Here is a 16,862-nt window from a genome sequence, read left to right on the forward strand (position 1 = left end):
GATGTTGTATTAACATGTTGCACTACAGATATCATGGTATTCGAAATATATACCAAAAGATATACAAACTTAGAAAAGATGTTATAGTGCGAGGCTTTCACCATTTCCTAAATATGTATATCTTTTGGTATATATTTCGAATACCATGATATCTGTAGTATAACATGTTAATACAACATCTCGTCTCCCACTTGGAAGCAGTAACAGCAATTTCTAATGTTTTTACACCATTATTAGTACTGATAAGTAATTCTTTGTGATTAGCATGTTGAAGGAGTATGCACATGTGTTGCAGCCTTGAAAATTGGTCAACAATCCTTAGCAACTGTTGCTAGACAACAAAATTTAAACCTGACCTAGTTACATGCCTTTTGGTGGTTGCTTAGCAACTGTACTATAGTGTCAAAATCATTTTTAGAATTAGTAGTGATTGCTTGTGGTTGCCTAGCAATGGTTGCTAGTAGGCAACAATGTTGTTGCTAGGTAACAGGTATTGGTTACTATGCTACTACCAGTTGTCAAATCGGACATGCCTAACTGGTAAAACAACCAAATACTATCAAAAAACTTTAACCAATCAGATGCGTATATCATTCTATTGGCTAGTTTGCTGTAGTATATCAAAAATATACCACCAGCTGCTATTGGAATTTTGTACAGGACACGATATTGATGTTGCATTAATATATATATAGCAAAAGGTTTAAACAATTTGAAATTGTGACCCTTGCGGCGGTAAAAGTTTCTGGCTTCATGGGTCAAAATTGAAGTGGCCATGTATAAGAGTTCATGAATAAAGATCATATCCCCCTCTTCCTTCTGTACTACAAGTTAATCTGTCTGGATGAGGGATGGTAGCTAATGATGGAATAAGTCTAGTGGCTATGGAAGGATTAAGTGGCAAACTTTTGTAGCTATAAAATAATACTCTGCGGAATGGTTGAATCTGGAGGAAAAGTTTCATAGCTGTATGAAAATTTTCTAACTCAATTTTTTTTCCTTTCTTTTACCACTACGATGTATTATTTTATACAACAGTATAAAAGTATCACAGAAAAGTTACAATATGGGAACAGGCCAAGTCAACAGCTGGATCTTGAAAATTGCATCTATGATGGCTTGATCTTGATCCTTGTAAGCAGAAGGAAGCAATGAATAAGAAATAATCCAAACAGTGTCTGATTATAAGGATGATCCTGTTTCTAGGAAATAAGTGCTGCAAGTCTTTTGTAAACAATATTTGCAACTGGACTCATCCCACCACAGCATGAAAACACCAAGGGAGAGAAATTTCCCTCTCTACCTTATGTACTCGCTCATCATTAGTTCTCTTCTTGTCATAGTTCGACAATAAGAATCAGCAAAAGGGTTACAAACTTTACACCAAAAAGGCCATTTTCCTATCCTATCCCAAAAACTCTGCTCTCATATCAAGCCAGGCACCCATCTTCAGTGTTAGCAGATCTGTAGTGGAATTGTTCTCCTGACAAATGTTGTAATGATGGTTCAGTGTGAACATTGTGGCAGACTTCTGACAACAAGGCTGCTGTAATTCATTTTGTCTTATTGAATTAAGTAGAACCACAAAGGAATACCTAAAAGTATACTCAACAGTCATTGATTACCCACAAACACAGTCTGTTAGGTTATCGGGTTGAAAACTAAAGCATTTTCCAGTATTAACTCCAATAGCCTGCAATATTTTAGCAGTACCAACCTCAATTACCCCTTAGAATGCATTTTTTCAACTGTCGGGGATGCTATTAGTGGAAAGAGAAACAGATTAATGCAGAAATATTTAAACAGAAATACTTATTCGACGAAATCTGTAGGTTGCACCGGCAGATTCAGAATAATTGTTACTAACTGGTTAGATATAATTATGTTAGGTACTAACTACTTACTATAAATTTTGGTACCCTATACTTTACCAAATCAAATTTTGGGAGTGAATACTTTAAAACATTTACTTAGAAAATTTACATACCAAAAGTAATACTAGTACTTTACTATCATTGCAAGTCAAGGTCAAATACTAATACCAATACTATACTAACAGATTTCTTAATACTGGAACAACACTAGTGTAGTAGTTAGAGATGTTTAAATGATCTAACTCAGCAAGCAGTTGTAAATGTTCTGTTTTCTGTTGCTTTCGACAATGTGAAGATTCAATATGTTGTCTTGAGTTGAGAGGACAGTAATACTTATTGATGGAGAAATGGAAGTATAGATAACAATGTCAGGGCGATAATATCACATTATGCTCTTAATTATGCTCCATTATGCCAGCATTATGCTTTATGTTTTTCATCTCCTATTATGCCAAAAAGTATGCCAGCATAATCAATCACTAGTTACTCAAAGAAAGGTATTTAAAAACAAGCAGCAAGTTACATCACATGATCCACATAGATATTGACACCTGTCTTCAACTCAGTTTGGTGTCAATATCTATAATAGCTATAATGCAATAAAGCCGAAAGTTTCAAATTTATATTCTGTACTCAATAGCCCACACTAATTTATACCAAGCAAAATTGTTGCGTGGGAAGATAATTACCAGTAGCTATATATGAGTAAAATCATATTCAATAAGTGTGTGGCATTTGTAAATTTATCATCCCTATAATTATACAGCATACCCAAAGGCTATAGGTTATACTCCATATGTAAGTAATCTAGGCAAACCGTGCAAGGTTAGCAAGTATAACTATAAATTCGGTTCTGTACAGCTAAATAAATGTCAAGGGCCAGTATGTATTTAGACAGATACTAATAATTTTTAATGGAGGGAATACACACAGTACATGTGTAACCAGACAATCACTACAATGGTAGAATATATGTGCTCACTACAAAACTTTCAATTAAACTCTTCTACTTTCTACAATTAATTCTAGAACAACTGTAAATATGCATGCCAGTGTTACAGCCAACAAACATAGTATAACCTCACATATAAAAACCGAAACAAAACCTTAAAATGCAGATAGCCCGTATGTCTAGATAATTAACTCAAGCAAGAGCACTGCCAGTACTCCTGCAGGTCATCTAAATAATTCTTGTACTCCATGCTATAACCTCTTGATTTGCTGAATGCTATAGATAGTAAAAGAGACAGTATGTAAGTAGTTAAGACAAGTATATTTATGTAAAGTTTGTCAAATGTACCTATGAAATGTCCACTGGTTAGTAGTGGCAATTCTAAGGTGAATATGCAGGTTGGGGAGGTGAGCATGAATGTATAGCTATAGGGAGGTATAGAGGTGCAACCCCAGACGCTGCAGAATTTAAAGGCTTACAATACATACCCCTGACAACATCAAGTATGTGTATGCACACAACTAGCTAGCACGTTACATACTTTTAATAGCATCATCTGAAGAATACTTGAAATGGTCAATCAAGAACCTACCAGTATACAAATGATAACAAACACATGTGCAGGAACTACTCACTTGCAAATAAGATATCCAGTTCGATTCACTCCATGAGTGCAGTGTACTACCACTACACCTGTGTAAAAAAACATTGACCAAATACTACAGCAAAATTATGTCCGGGCATATATAGAACTAAATGTGAAACAATACATACTAGATCATTGTATGCTTAATATTTTCTCATTAAACCTTAATTGCAAGATCATGAAAGAGGCTGAGGCTATAGCCATACAAACTGACACTTGTACTTTCATAATACATAGTAATGTATGTATAACCTCAGTTATCCAGACCCCACTTACCCGGATTCTCGGTTAACCGAACTATGGAAATGACTGCTCTATTAGAGTAGTGATTGTTCTATTAGGGTAGTTGATACTACTGAATATTTTAAAATGCTCTTTATGCTATTTTAAGGTTTATAAGATATGGACTTTTCAGACTTATGGACCACCCCTGGTCCCAAGGGGTTCAGATAACCACTGTATAGTTTACCTGGGTCAGGTAGTGCTAATTGGCTTCTTATCACACCAGCAAATCTATTAAATACATGCAGGATAAATACTCAGAACAATAAACTAAAGAACACACTTTTTATAAACATCTGCGCTTGGCACAACCTTCCCAGGACACTCCACTTTAATATGTTGTACTCCAAACTGTTCAAACTCCTAGGAACAATGCCAACAATAACACAAACTGCAAGTGCGGCCTTCATAAAACATGTAGGTAGTGACATGTAGGTAGTGCTAAAAATTAAACTATACATCATTTTGTACAAGGAAAGTTTGGATTTCCATAAGCTGGTATAAGGATAAATACATAAGACCAAGAGTTCATAATATATATACTGAAAAGAGTATCCTACTCTCATATACCCCTGTAGAAGGGCGTATTGAGAAGTTATGATGTAACGACAAGATGTTGAGGTTTGTGACGCATTGGGAAGCCATAAAAGTGCAAGAATTGTTAGCACCGTTTCACACTCACAACACTCAGAATAGCAGTATTCGCGAATGGCTTAGCAAGAAACGCGTACGAAGTGGTCTTAACCCATGAAGGAACGATTGTAGTTCAGTGAGAAACGCTTAGAGCTGGAGAAAATTCAGTTGCTAACCGCAACGTTGTTAGGCACGCGTTCAATTGATACCGTGTTCAACTAATGACATCATTAATTATACAAAGAAAAACGGGCGAACGCAGAAGTGCTACGTCATAACTTCACGATACGCCCTTCTACAGGGGTATATGAGAGTAGGATACTCTCCTCAGTATATATATTATGAACTCTTGATAAGACGCTTTAAAAGAATAGAGGTTTGCAACTTGATTATCTTATGCTAATTTATTACTAGGGAATTAAATAATCATGTTAGGCATTCTCTTGTCAGCATTCTTCTTTATTGCAATGATCCCAGTGGTAGATCCAGAGGGGATGACATGTCCATCAATACAACTTTCGCATAACATCAAGATTCTCTAATAGAACAGTAACCATATGCAAAAAGTGCTGTTATTTACAAAACATTTTAGTGCATGGGTATGTCCATTGCATGGTACTGCAAAGGCAAGTTTTTCTGAACAGTAACAGTCTATGTATTTAATAACAAAGGCTCACAATTTACATTTGGGTCACATCAATAAGTCTGAGCCTGAATTTTTTTCGGTTTAGTAGTGCAATAAGATCAGTTGAACTGATCCCTACAACACATGTTTAATAAAGAATACTCAGAAAGGATAGCCAATTTATTACTACAATTTTGTACACTGAAAATTTAAATGCAAACTTTTTAAAATGTTCACAGCTTCTGGAGAGCTTAGCCTCTCACATCCCCTGCACACTCCGGGCACTATCCTGCCCTTTGCCAACTTCCTCCTTGCACCCATTTTCAACATTTGTGAACTCATCCAATAAGCTATATCAAAGGAAAAATGGTGCCCCAAACATATTGCTATACCATAAATTGCACAATGGACATGTACTTTAATACTACTGGCCATTTTGCTTAGTTTTCAGCTATGCTCTGTTACACAGCCTTACGTATGGAGAACAGCATGCCAGACATGACTGCATTTAATTCACACACACTTCAACTGTTTAGTCATAGCTCTAATATCTATGGTGTAACAGATACACTATATACAAAATAAGTGTGATTTCGTTACACTTGATAGCAACATTTATATGGACATACTCGTGGATCATAGTATATGCTGGTATGGGTTAGATCCACAACAAGACCTAACTTTAGTCCATTCTTCTTCAGTCCACCAACAAGTTGGGTAGGCGTAAACCTAGAAACAACAGAAAATTAATGAATCATGACAAAGACCATACTATTGCTATAAAATGGTGGAAAAGGGAGTTGGTGGGCTAAAGAGGTAATAATTAAAACATCTAACAGAACATTAAAAGTTAAAATACTCCAATAGAGCAGTCAAAGTTTGTGTTCTTAAAAGAAAGTAGCCGGTCACTTCCTCTCTAATTTCTCTAAATACTTTTTGTACTATTTATAATGTTGTGTACAAATGAAGAAGTTTGTTATAAAAACAGACACCATTTTGGCAATATATGAAGTTTATAAACTAACCTACAAAAATATCTGTGGTTCATTTCAATGGGTGTCAAGAAAATTTATTATCATCCACATCATTGCAGCCATTTCATGGCCGCCACCTTTGATTTCACAACTTTTTTTACCCAGGCTTTTTGAAGGCCGCACCCTTTTTATACAGTTTGGCTGTTTTTGCATGGATTTACTTAACATGTAGAAAATTACTTAATGGATATTAAGTTTTCTGTATTGGACATGCTAGGTGATTTTGCAGAAATAGCTAATGTCTGCAAACTTCTTCCAAGTTTTTGACAACCGCTATATAAATCAACACTATAGTTAAAATGCTATTAATTTAATTCTGGTCAACTTCGAGACATCCGAAAAGCTTAAATGGCTACAGCTTCTAGGAACAATCCAAAGCTACCAGAAATCTATACTCTAACCATGCCCTCTCACATCAACAGCTCCCATCACTGATGCCACACATATATGTGATTGTTTTTATGGAATAAAGAAATAAAAATCTTCAAGCTTATCAAATTACTAAAATCCTTAAGTACCACTTACTATTGAGAAGGTGGTATGCCTTGTGGTCTCTCCCTGGTCTTAGTAGTGTAAAATTCTCTTTTGAGCGGTGTCTTTGAAGCTATTATACCAGTGTCTCCGATAGGTTCACCATAATGGCTATAATCCAGCCACCTGCACAAAACAATAAATAGATTATACCACACCGTTTAAGTAGGGATGGCCCCAAAAATTTTGCTAGCCACCCAAAATTCCGCCTTTAAAATCAACCTAGAGACATCTTACGTGATGAAAGTCACCTTTACGGAAGTCCATATAATATATAACAAAACACTTACAGGTGACCGAATATAGAATTTACAAAAAGCGCCAAAACTCAAATTTTAGTCTCACTGCCTGAAGGCTAGAGGCCAAACACAGCAGCCCATGGCCACCATTTTATGCCACAATAACAAACTCACCAGTGGGATGTGCCTTTTGGGGTTCCAACGAGTGTAGGCCCTCTGCGCCTTGTCTTTTGTTTTATCTTCAATCAGGCTGCTTTTCTTCATCCAACGAAACCATATCGAGGCACTTTATTTCAGCAGCTTGTTTAGACGCCATAGAATTATTTCAGAGCTGGATTTCAGAAACACTTCAGTCGCGGCGCTACCATGAGAGGTATACTAGCTAGATATCTACAACCTCGCCATTGGGATCACTCATCAAAATAAAAATCTAATAGCGAAGAGTACAGAGACCACAACTCTTAGCAATGTAGCTATTTACTTAACAGTAAGCAAGATGACCTCACACCTTATTGGTCCAACTAGCTGCACACCTCTCGGCTGACTTGAGATACTCTAATACAACAGATATTCTAATAGAACAGTCACAAGTTACACTGTAGCTAGCTGTGCTACAACAAAATACTAAACAAAGTAGTACTTTTAAAAGTTAACTGAAAAATGTGCCAAAGTAGGGATATCCTGCTGGGCTATGCTGTAATACCATCATTCAACTCTTGTTTCACTACTTTTTTATTGCATAGATCCCTACTACATTTTTAAATTAACATTTTTTTTTAAAAAACACTAGTATATTTATAAGAACAATGACTGTGTTTGGTTGACACTCACATTTAACAAGGCATCAAGAAACTTTGACCCAAAACACAATTTCAAGAAAGGACAAGCCATAGAGAGCTAGGGGTAAGAAAAACTGGAACAGCTACCAGAATGGAAGTTAGAGACAATTCACAATAGCAGATCTTGTGATGTACATGGATGCTCAGCCTAGCTGTAAAGCCCTAAGTTATCAACTTGGTTAATAATATAACTGATGTTCAATAGTGTACAGTGTCATAGGATGTGTACTGTACTGTAAAATATGACACTATCCATTCCCATGGCCAATACCATCAACAAGCTACAGGTGATAGATAAATATTTTCTTGCTACAGTATAACATACACAAATAATATGCATACACAGGAGATACAATCAGGTATCACGTTGACAAACAGTCTGGAATTACACAGGTGGCTTAGTCTGTACATTCAATTATATAATATTATGTTGTGTCCCTGTATCCATTCACAGGCCAGTCACTATGTGATACTTCTGTTGTACATAACAATGTGTCCGTCTGCTACCACGAATCAACAACTTGCCAGCAAAAAGAAATGGGATACAAAGGAGGGCAAAGGTATTATACATACTGTGGTATGCCAAAAGACACCTACTGTATCAAGCTGAAGCAACGTCTAACAGTGAAAAATCAAGCCTGTAGCCCTTAGCCAATATTGAGTTTTACTGAAGAGTCAGTCTCAGTCAGTCAGTCCGTCCGTCCGTCAGTCAGTCAGTCAATAGAAGAAACTTCCACAGAATTTAAACAAAGTGTATGGGCCCATACCAATAGAATGCAGTCTATCCATATGGCATTTATGCAGAAGATGTGTATTCGTCCATCAGTCATCCAACATCAAGCAAGCACACTACAAGTATAAGAAAAAATGAGGAATTTTTACTCAATGCACAGTAGGGATATTCACTTCTTATTGTTTTACAATATTTGGACATTACGTACTACTCCGATCCAGCTTGTTTCAGTACTTTTTATTGCAGCACTATACAATGTCCCTACTCTAATTTAAAATTCCTAATTATTTTCTTATACTTGTTTGTGAAGTTTTTTTGTAAGCTCGTGACCACTAAATAGCCTGCTTTTCACAAAATCGCCTGCTTTTCACAAAATCGCCTGCTTTTCACAAAATCAGTCACAATATTTTAAAAGAGTTAATCACAGCACTATTATACTAGATTATGACTCATATAATAACAACCGATCAGTGGGCATGGCTCTACATAACCCTGCAGACAATAATAGACGTGGATTCGTACATACCTACGGACTGATGAATGGGCATGGCTACTACAGACAGTAATTTACATAAGTGGGTATGGCTCACAAAAGAAGTAGGGCTACGCTATGACGTGCTACTACATGTCCACACCATTACACTAATTAATTTAGCATGCGGGGTCAGACCCAGATAATCTGTAAAGTGGGACCTGGATGACCCAACTTGGTTTTAACATTGTTACTAAATGACTTACATGTTGCTAGTTCTCCGTGATTTGTTCTCACTGATTGATATCAACAACCAACTTTGAAAACCAGCGAGCAACATGTGTTCAAATAGTTTGGTGCAACAACCACATGTATTCGAATAGTTTGATGCAATATGCACTGGTAGATGGAAGCCCTACTTTAGTCTATTAACACTCAGTGGTAGAACCTTGACTGATGGCCATGGTAAAGAAGGATAAAAGGTAAGACAATAGAGCAAGCATTGTATGTTTATCAATATACCAAAGGTTTTTTCTTAAGCGAAATAGAAATGTTTCTGCGAAAGAATTAAGGCTGTAGCTGTATCCAGTTTTCCGCTACGCTTGACACGTCAGGCAGGCAGGTAGTCTGGTGCCGCCCACCCCTTCACAAAAAGTAAGGGTCTGGTGAAATACAAATACTAAATCATTTCTACCGCCCAGATTAGGCGGTAGCCAATTAATGCGTGCCAATGACGTTCACACAGAAATCTCCTTGGCAACACAATGCTTTTGTTCGAATTGAAGTACAATCATCTGATGTAACAAGCATTACGTGCACTGTCTAATTGAATTCCTTTTGAAATGATTTGGCATTTGTATTTCACCAGACCCTTACTTTTTGCGACAGGGCAGGCGGAACCAGACTAGCAGGCAGGCAGGCAGTAGAAAATTCCGTTGAGTAGATAAAATTAAAAAATTCTGTAGCAACTTGACGGGAACATTTTGGGTCAATCTGAAGACACTTTTGGGCTTGATTTTACCCAACCAATACTGTCATGTTGTTGTGAGGAAAAATCGAGGCAGGTTTTTGAATTATATTATATCACTGGCCATGCCCACACCTTCAATGTCCCTATTATGCAGTACTATCGTACTGTATGATGAAGGTAAAATAGCCTTTTAAAATAATTTCATAGCAACTTATTGTAAGCATTTCGGGTCACACTGAAGGCACTTTTGTGCTTGATTAACCAATATTGTTGGAAGTGGGTAAAACCGGGAGCAAGAATAGAACGAAGGGCAGGAGATATGTGAGTAAAACCAGGATGGAGACCAGGATATCACATGAGTTGTAGCATGCAAGAAGGGGAAGTTGAGTTCTAGAGAGCAGGGGCGGATCCAGGGGGGGAGGTCTTTGGGGTCTCAAGACCCCCCCTTCAGGTTGAACCTTGAACAGGAAATCTAAGACAGAAAGTGCACGGAGGAAAGCAACAGATCGCAAAAGATCGATATACTCTAATAGAGCAGTCCTGAAGTATTTAATATAGCATCACGTGATGATAGCTCACGTGATATGAATTGTTTAAAGTTCATCAAATGGCGGAAGACACACGCTTACTGTCAGAGACCTCAACCTGGAAAGTGCACTTGGAGTGAGACTTGAGGTTGAAATGTGTGAGATTTGCTTACTTAGGAGTGAGGTCTGTCACGCTGCAGATGGTCCCCGGCCGCAAGTGGTCCGGCCGGACCATATGAAGTTGCTGCAGATGGTCCGCCCTGCTGCAGCTGGTCCCCCCAATGAAATCTCCACTATCAGCTTCCCAGTCAGTACTAGCTCAATGTCTTGATCAAAACGCACTGCCCTCCACGACATACCGTCATACGAGTCCTGAAGCAGTGAAGCGAAATTTGAGTAATGCATGACCTATTCACAGGGAAAAAAAAATGACATTTCCGGACCAAAAATCAGCATGGAAATGTACAGGGAATGTACCTGTTGAATTTACTATATCAAACCTGGAGTAAACCTGTATACCGTAAATGTCACATGTTGTGACATTTCCTAAAACATTGGAAATTTCATGTGTCTGTACATTTCCTCTGCCAAAAATTTGACGTGTTGTTAGATTTCCTGCATGTATTCAGAAATTTGACATTTACATTAGATTTCCTTAGTCAAGGACACATGGCATGCAGTGACATTTCCTACACTATTCAGAAAACTGCTTTTTATGTGGACTACATTGCCAAGGGTGACAATCATGCCAGCAGATTATTATTATAGACCTAAAGAATGGAATACGCAAGATAGCATGCATTTCATTTGCAAGATAACCTTAGCAGGCAAAATGTACCAATGAAACTGTAGATGTTAGGTGACTGTTCTATTAAAGTATTGACTGACTGCTCTATTAGAGTACCTTGATCTTGTATAACACGAACGCATACTATAATACGTAATTATAAGGCCACCTCGAAGGCCACAGTGGAACGGGAAGCTAGGGTCGGCACAGTGGGGCACTTTGTGCCTAGCCCTATGCCTTCTCAAAGATCTATGATTGAGTCTATTATAAAGCCAGTGGGGGACCACTTATGGCAGAGGGGGACCAGCTGTGGCGGCGTAAGTTGTCCGGGGGGGACAAGTTGCAGTGCTACAAGTAGTCTGGGGGGACCAAGTATGGTTGCTGCAACTGGTCCGGGGGGACCGATTTTGGGGGGACTGGTTGTAACATGACTGGTCTTGCCTTAGTAGGAAATATTCCTGTTAAAATTGCAAAATTTGCAACTTCCTTTGGCTATTTTCAGTTATAACTCCATTTTTAGCCATCAGAGCACTGTTTAGCGCTTTGCCAAGAGGTTTGAAGTGAAATTAAATACATTAGAGCTTAATTTTCCAGGAATTATAATGCGTGAGATGGAAAACCATGCGTGAGACAACAATCCAATGAGTGTGCCTCATGCGTAATGCGTGAGAGTTGAGGTGTCTGTTACTGTGCATAGAAGAGCTGGCAGCTGCAAGGGAGCAATGGCGTTTGTAATCACTGATATTGTTGTGAAGGTACGTCTGATTTGTTCTAAAAGAGTGTTTTACTGCTGTTACTTTTCTTTTGTGGTATACACCTGACTCCACCTTTGGTCAATGTGGGCACATGATATCACTCGGCTGTTCTTGAGACGTCGACAGAAGACACAGAATGCAAGTCCCCGCACTTGACAGTATGAATTACAAAGTGACACAGGAGTTAGCTACTTCAGTAGTTCTTCAACTTGGTCAGGAAGACCAACTTCACTCGCACTTGCACAAGGTTCAATTTTGGTGCCACTTCTGCGAGGGTGACGGCAAGCAAGAAGTGTGATCGAAAATCTATGGTGTGATGAACAATTGCTTCATCATTCGTCGTGACTACTGTGTGCCAGGAAGTTGCGTATGTAGTAAGCTATAAGTCTACAATAGCGTAGTATAAAGCATTTTCAACACGTGATCTACATTACGTAACTTCAAATATCGCCTACGCGTCCGCCATACTGGTGAACCAAGCACTGGTGAACCGTATAATAGTTCACTCAGTATAGTGTGTTTACAGTATTTTTCTGGCAGTGGAGAGAAGTCATGGTTGCTGTGGAAGAAAATTGCATCTTTGGCAGTGCTTTAGAGGCTAGGAGGGTGATTAATAAGCACGAAAGGCGCCGGGATTGAGCTGAAAGAAGCCGTTCTTTATAAAGAATCTCGAGGGAATTTCTCGTGTTAGACACCCGTTTCTTGGTATCCCTGACAAGAGTGATCATTCCAGTGTGTAGTGGCTCAATGTCAAAGGACTGGGATCAAGGGGGTGTCACTCCAATAGACACTGTACTACGATCTGCGACCGGGGTCAAAGCCGGTCAAGATCGATTTTCGATTTTGACCGTTAACTTTCATCGAAAATTTCTCTTGACTACTGACCTGGTTCCATTTATTTTCACTATATTTTCGTGTACTACTTATTCGCGAAGCTTTGACCGTGCTGAGAAAACAGTTTGACCGTTGTTCTTCGTGAAAAATCAGCCTTGTTCATTGACCTTTAGTTTTGACCGTGGTCGCAGATCGTAGTACAGTGCCTATTGGAGTGACATCCCCTTGTGGGATGGGTAAGGCTGTTCAACATTTCCGCATAAGGGGGGCACTAGCTAGCTACTGTACGTTTGTTATATTGCAGCTGTTCAGCGCAACAACTTTGTTGGCCTCTGCACCATCTCTAGTTTGTAAATATTTTGTTCATAGTATGGAGACCAGCCTGTATACAGGAATGGGATGAACACATGTATTATAACAGCATTTAACTGCTAAAAACCTGACATTTTGTTATGTTACATTGTAAAAGACCCATTACTGAATCTGCCTTTGCAGTGATCATGCTGATACCTGTATGTTGTGCCCATTTTAGGTTGCTGCCCAGCAATAACAACACCCAGGTACAGCACTTAGTATGGCTTACTAGGTGTTGGATAGGCTTGGGTTGTCAGAACTAACATGAAAGTAAGGCAAAAGTAATTATGACTGCTGAAGTATGCCCAGCAAATGCAAATCTCAATAAGCTGGATTTTACTGAGTGCCACATGTATTCTGTTCTTGATAGCTATGCCGTGATGGTATGACTAGACTCTTTGTCTTATTGGACAATTTACAGATATAGTACTTGAGTTGTTTCTCCATGGCAAGTGTTGCACACAAACAAACAGAGTTGCATGAAGATGCATGCAAACTCAAGTGTTATGATCAACTACAAAATTAGAGTAGTAGACTAGATAGTAGATGTCCAGAAAATCTATATGTATTTTTATTTTTATTGTTAACAACAGATGGATCAGTCCACGTGTTTGTGTCGTTTGTAAGATTTGTTGTTGTTTTGTTATAGAAAAACAGCCATATTCTTGGACTCCATGCACTGTTTACCAGGAAACCAGTATCTGCAATTTAATGACGTAAGCAGTACTACACACATGAGGGGAATCGATCACTTCTGATTAAATGTTGTCATGTCTGTCCATGTGTCCCATCAGCACTACATGAATGTCTCACATCTACGTACACTGGATAAGCCACAGTTATGACAATCATGTCAGAAAGGTTTATTGTATTAACCACCACTGAGACTCACCATTTCACAGTTGTGAAGTGGATCACCCAAAATTATAATTTTCACGAAGTTCTTGCATGTAGTGTATGATTATTTTATGTTTGGTTTTGTAAGTTTTTACATTTGTATACATCTGAGGGACAGAGACGATTAGTATAGTGACCCATCTACTATCCGAACCCAGAGTATGTTCAGATAATTGAAATGAAATTGAAGCTCACTCATTTCTGTACAGAACTGTTCAATTAGTCTAATATAATGCTCACTTACTCTGACAAAACTGTCATTTCTACAGTTCAGATATGGGCATATAAAGGAAGGACCACTGTAATAAGTCATCAAACGTAAAGACAACTTTAACATATTCAGTCTCATCACCTCGATTTTTAGTGAGATATGAACTCTGTATATGTCTTTGTAAATGTTATTACTAATTGTTCCATGATAGAAAGCTTAACTATGATGCTATATGATTCTTTGGTCCATTGTATATGTAGCCAGCTGCCACCTAGGAAATACTCAGTGTACATATTGCAAGTGGGATTGCTGAAAGGAAGACTCTGGGAGGTGTCTTTCACAGATCTTGCAATGAATGCTACACTTTTAGGTAATACTGCTAGGCTGAACCTGAACCATTCACACTGTAGCTCGAACTCAGCTACAGTGGATCTGCTGAGTCAAATGCTGGGCGGTACTCCGGCCAGTAGCCAATACCTTTAGTAACAACAGCAAACAGAGTAACGAAACTTGTCCGGGATAGCCTTTAAGAGAAATTCCCTGTCAAACGGCTCTATTCAGTTGAGAATCTATTTTAGTCCGCCCCTTCGTGCAGTTACTGATCAACCTTGTAAAGAATTGCCAGAGGTGTACTTCTCTTCCACTTCTAGTATGAGTTCTCTTTAACACCAGTAGAATACTGTAAACACAATACACTGAGCGAACTATTACACGATTCACCAGTAAAGTGGTTCACCAATATGGTGGATGCGTAGGCGAAACTTTAAATTACGTAATGAAGATCACGTGTTGAAAATGCTCTATATAGCAATTAGCTGCACAAACAGCAGTGTAGGTTCCAGCTAGTTATAGCTAGATACACACATTGTGCTTGTTAAAATTTGCCTAAGGACACATTTTATCTACGAATGCTACGTATAGCCGTATATAGGCTGGATGTGCTGAGTTGAATAATTATGTGAACTTTATGTGTGTTACCCTCCACCCAGCTCAGAGAACCCCTCTTGAAAAATCCTGGATCCGCCTCTGGAGAGTGACAATAGTTGGTTTTCAAATACCTTTTTGACAGATTTTTGATGAATTCTTAAACGATCAAAATACCCTATTAGAATTCTCAGCAGTCAGCTTCCAAGTCACTGAGATCTACAAGCCAAAAAGCAAACAAGACAATATTCTGAGACTCTATCTTGTGTCAGAGGAAGACTGCTGTTGACTCAGTGACTACTCTCTATTAGAGTATCTCAATCAGATCAGCAAAAAGCTACCAAATAAAGTAATATTGCTTTACAACACCAAACAATGCATCAAGATTATGTACCTATCAATGTTTTACCCCACTACCATGAACACAGGCAGAGGTGGGGATTAGCGGGGGAATGGACTGCTAACCTTGCCCCAGGTATTTGGTCAAACTGAGCTGATATCTTGTTGAGCTTTAACACTCTCAGTCTTTTCTTTCAAACATGGACATGCCATGAGTACCTCTTCCGCTTTATTCCAGCAAGGCTCACATGTTTGTCTACTAGATCACGTGCAAAAGCAAAAGACAAGTTGAGTCCAAGCCAAGCATGAACACTGAAAAGCACTTTAGTGTTACTTACCTTCTGGTCACGGGAGTTGTGGTCTTGCTATATTCCCGTGGTCTTTCACTAGGGGATATTGGGGGATAAGTGGGGATTCGGCATGGAAAACGGCCCCAGGTAGTGGGGAACTCTAATCCCCACGTCTTCATATAGTAGTGGGGAAAAACTTTGATAGGTGCATTATTAGTATTTATTACAGAATTGTTGTGTAAAATGACCCATGCGCCATCAGTCTGTTCTCACTCTCTCAGTAGAACCCACCTTCTTACACCCTACTATAGAGTACTACTGTACTGCTACTACTGCATGTACTGTCAACGCACCAATGGTCCGGGCATATAAGGTCTGGGCGGACCATTTATGCTGTCACAAATGGTCCGGCCGGACCACTTGTGCTTACATAACTGGTCCCCCCGGACCACCCATGCCTGTGCATAAATGGTCCGGGCTGAACATAAATGGTCCGCCTCCAGTCTGCCATGCATGCACCCGCTAGTTATGCTGGCGTGAATTTTGCAGCGTAAGTTATAGATAGCTATCATATTAAATCCTTGCTCACGACGTAGTTCCTGAAAATGCTGGCATATAAAAACTGACTGACACTCTATATTATATTAGATAATCAATTGATCAATAACTCTAATAGAACAGTCAATGATCAAGGAGAATGAACGGTTTCAATAAAGCATGTTATTTTGTAAAAAAAAACTTTGATAGCTACTTTGGCTGGTGCTATATATTAGACCCAAACTGCATTTCTTTGCATTTAGAGTAGACTCCATTTATTATCAGTCCGCTTCTCTTTCTAATCTAATTTAATGCTCAACTTCACTAAATGTATACTACGATTATGTTCCCTTCAAATCTACTTCCAACACTATAGATATCTTATTTCTATACTACTGAAGTAGCTCGTGAAGTAGAGTGTCATGGGACCCAAAAAGACTTATAAATTAGGAGTGATGCTCTCCAGTGACTTGAAGTGGACCAATCATTACAATTTTATAATATTCAAAGCATGCAAATCATTGGGACTGATACAGCATACATTTTGTTCCAATCACTTTCCATCAGCTAAAACAAA

General features: G+C 38.5%; 1 protein-coding gene across 1 annotated transcript; it reads right to left on the bottom strand.

The window, feature by feature from the left end:
* Positions 1–3,013: 3,013 nt before the first annotated feature.
* LOC136236884 (RNA/RNP complex-1-interacting phosphatase-like) lies at positions 3,014–15,927 on the bottom strand. The gene is made up of 7 exons (XM_066027115.1): positions 15,797–15,927; positions 5,642–5,741; positions 4,038–4,117; positions 3,942–3,985; positions 3,462–3,519; positions 3,368–3,414; positions 3,014–3,102 (listed from the first exon to the last, which is right to left on the bottom strand). Exons 1-7 carry the CDS (start codon positions 15,925–15,927, stop codon positions 3,014–3,016), a joined length of 549 nt encoding a protein of 182 aa, XP_065883187.1.
* Positions 15,928–16,862: the final 935 nt, after the last annotated feature.

Source organism: Dysidea avara, chromosome 10, assembly GCF_963678975.1.
Source record: "Dysidea avara chromosome 10, odDysAvar1.4, whole genome shotgun sequence".
NCBI classification, from domain to species: Eukaryota; Metazoa; Porifera; class Demospongiae; order Dictyoceratida; family Dysideidae; genus Dysidea; species Dysidea avara.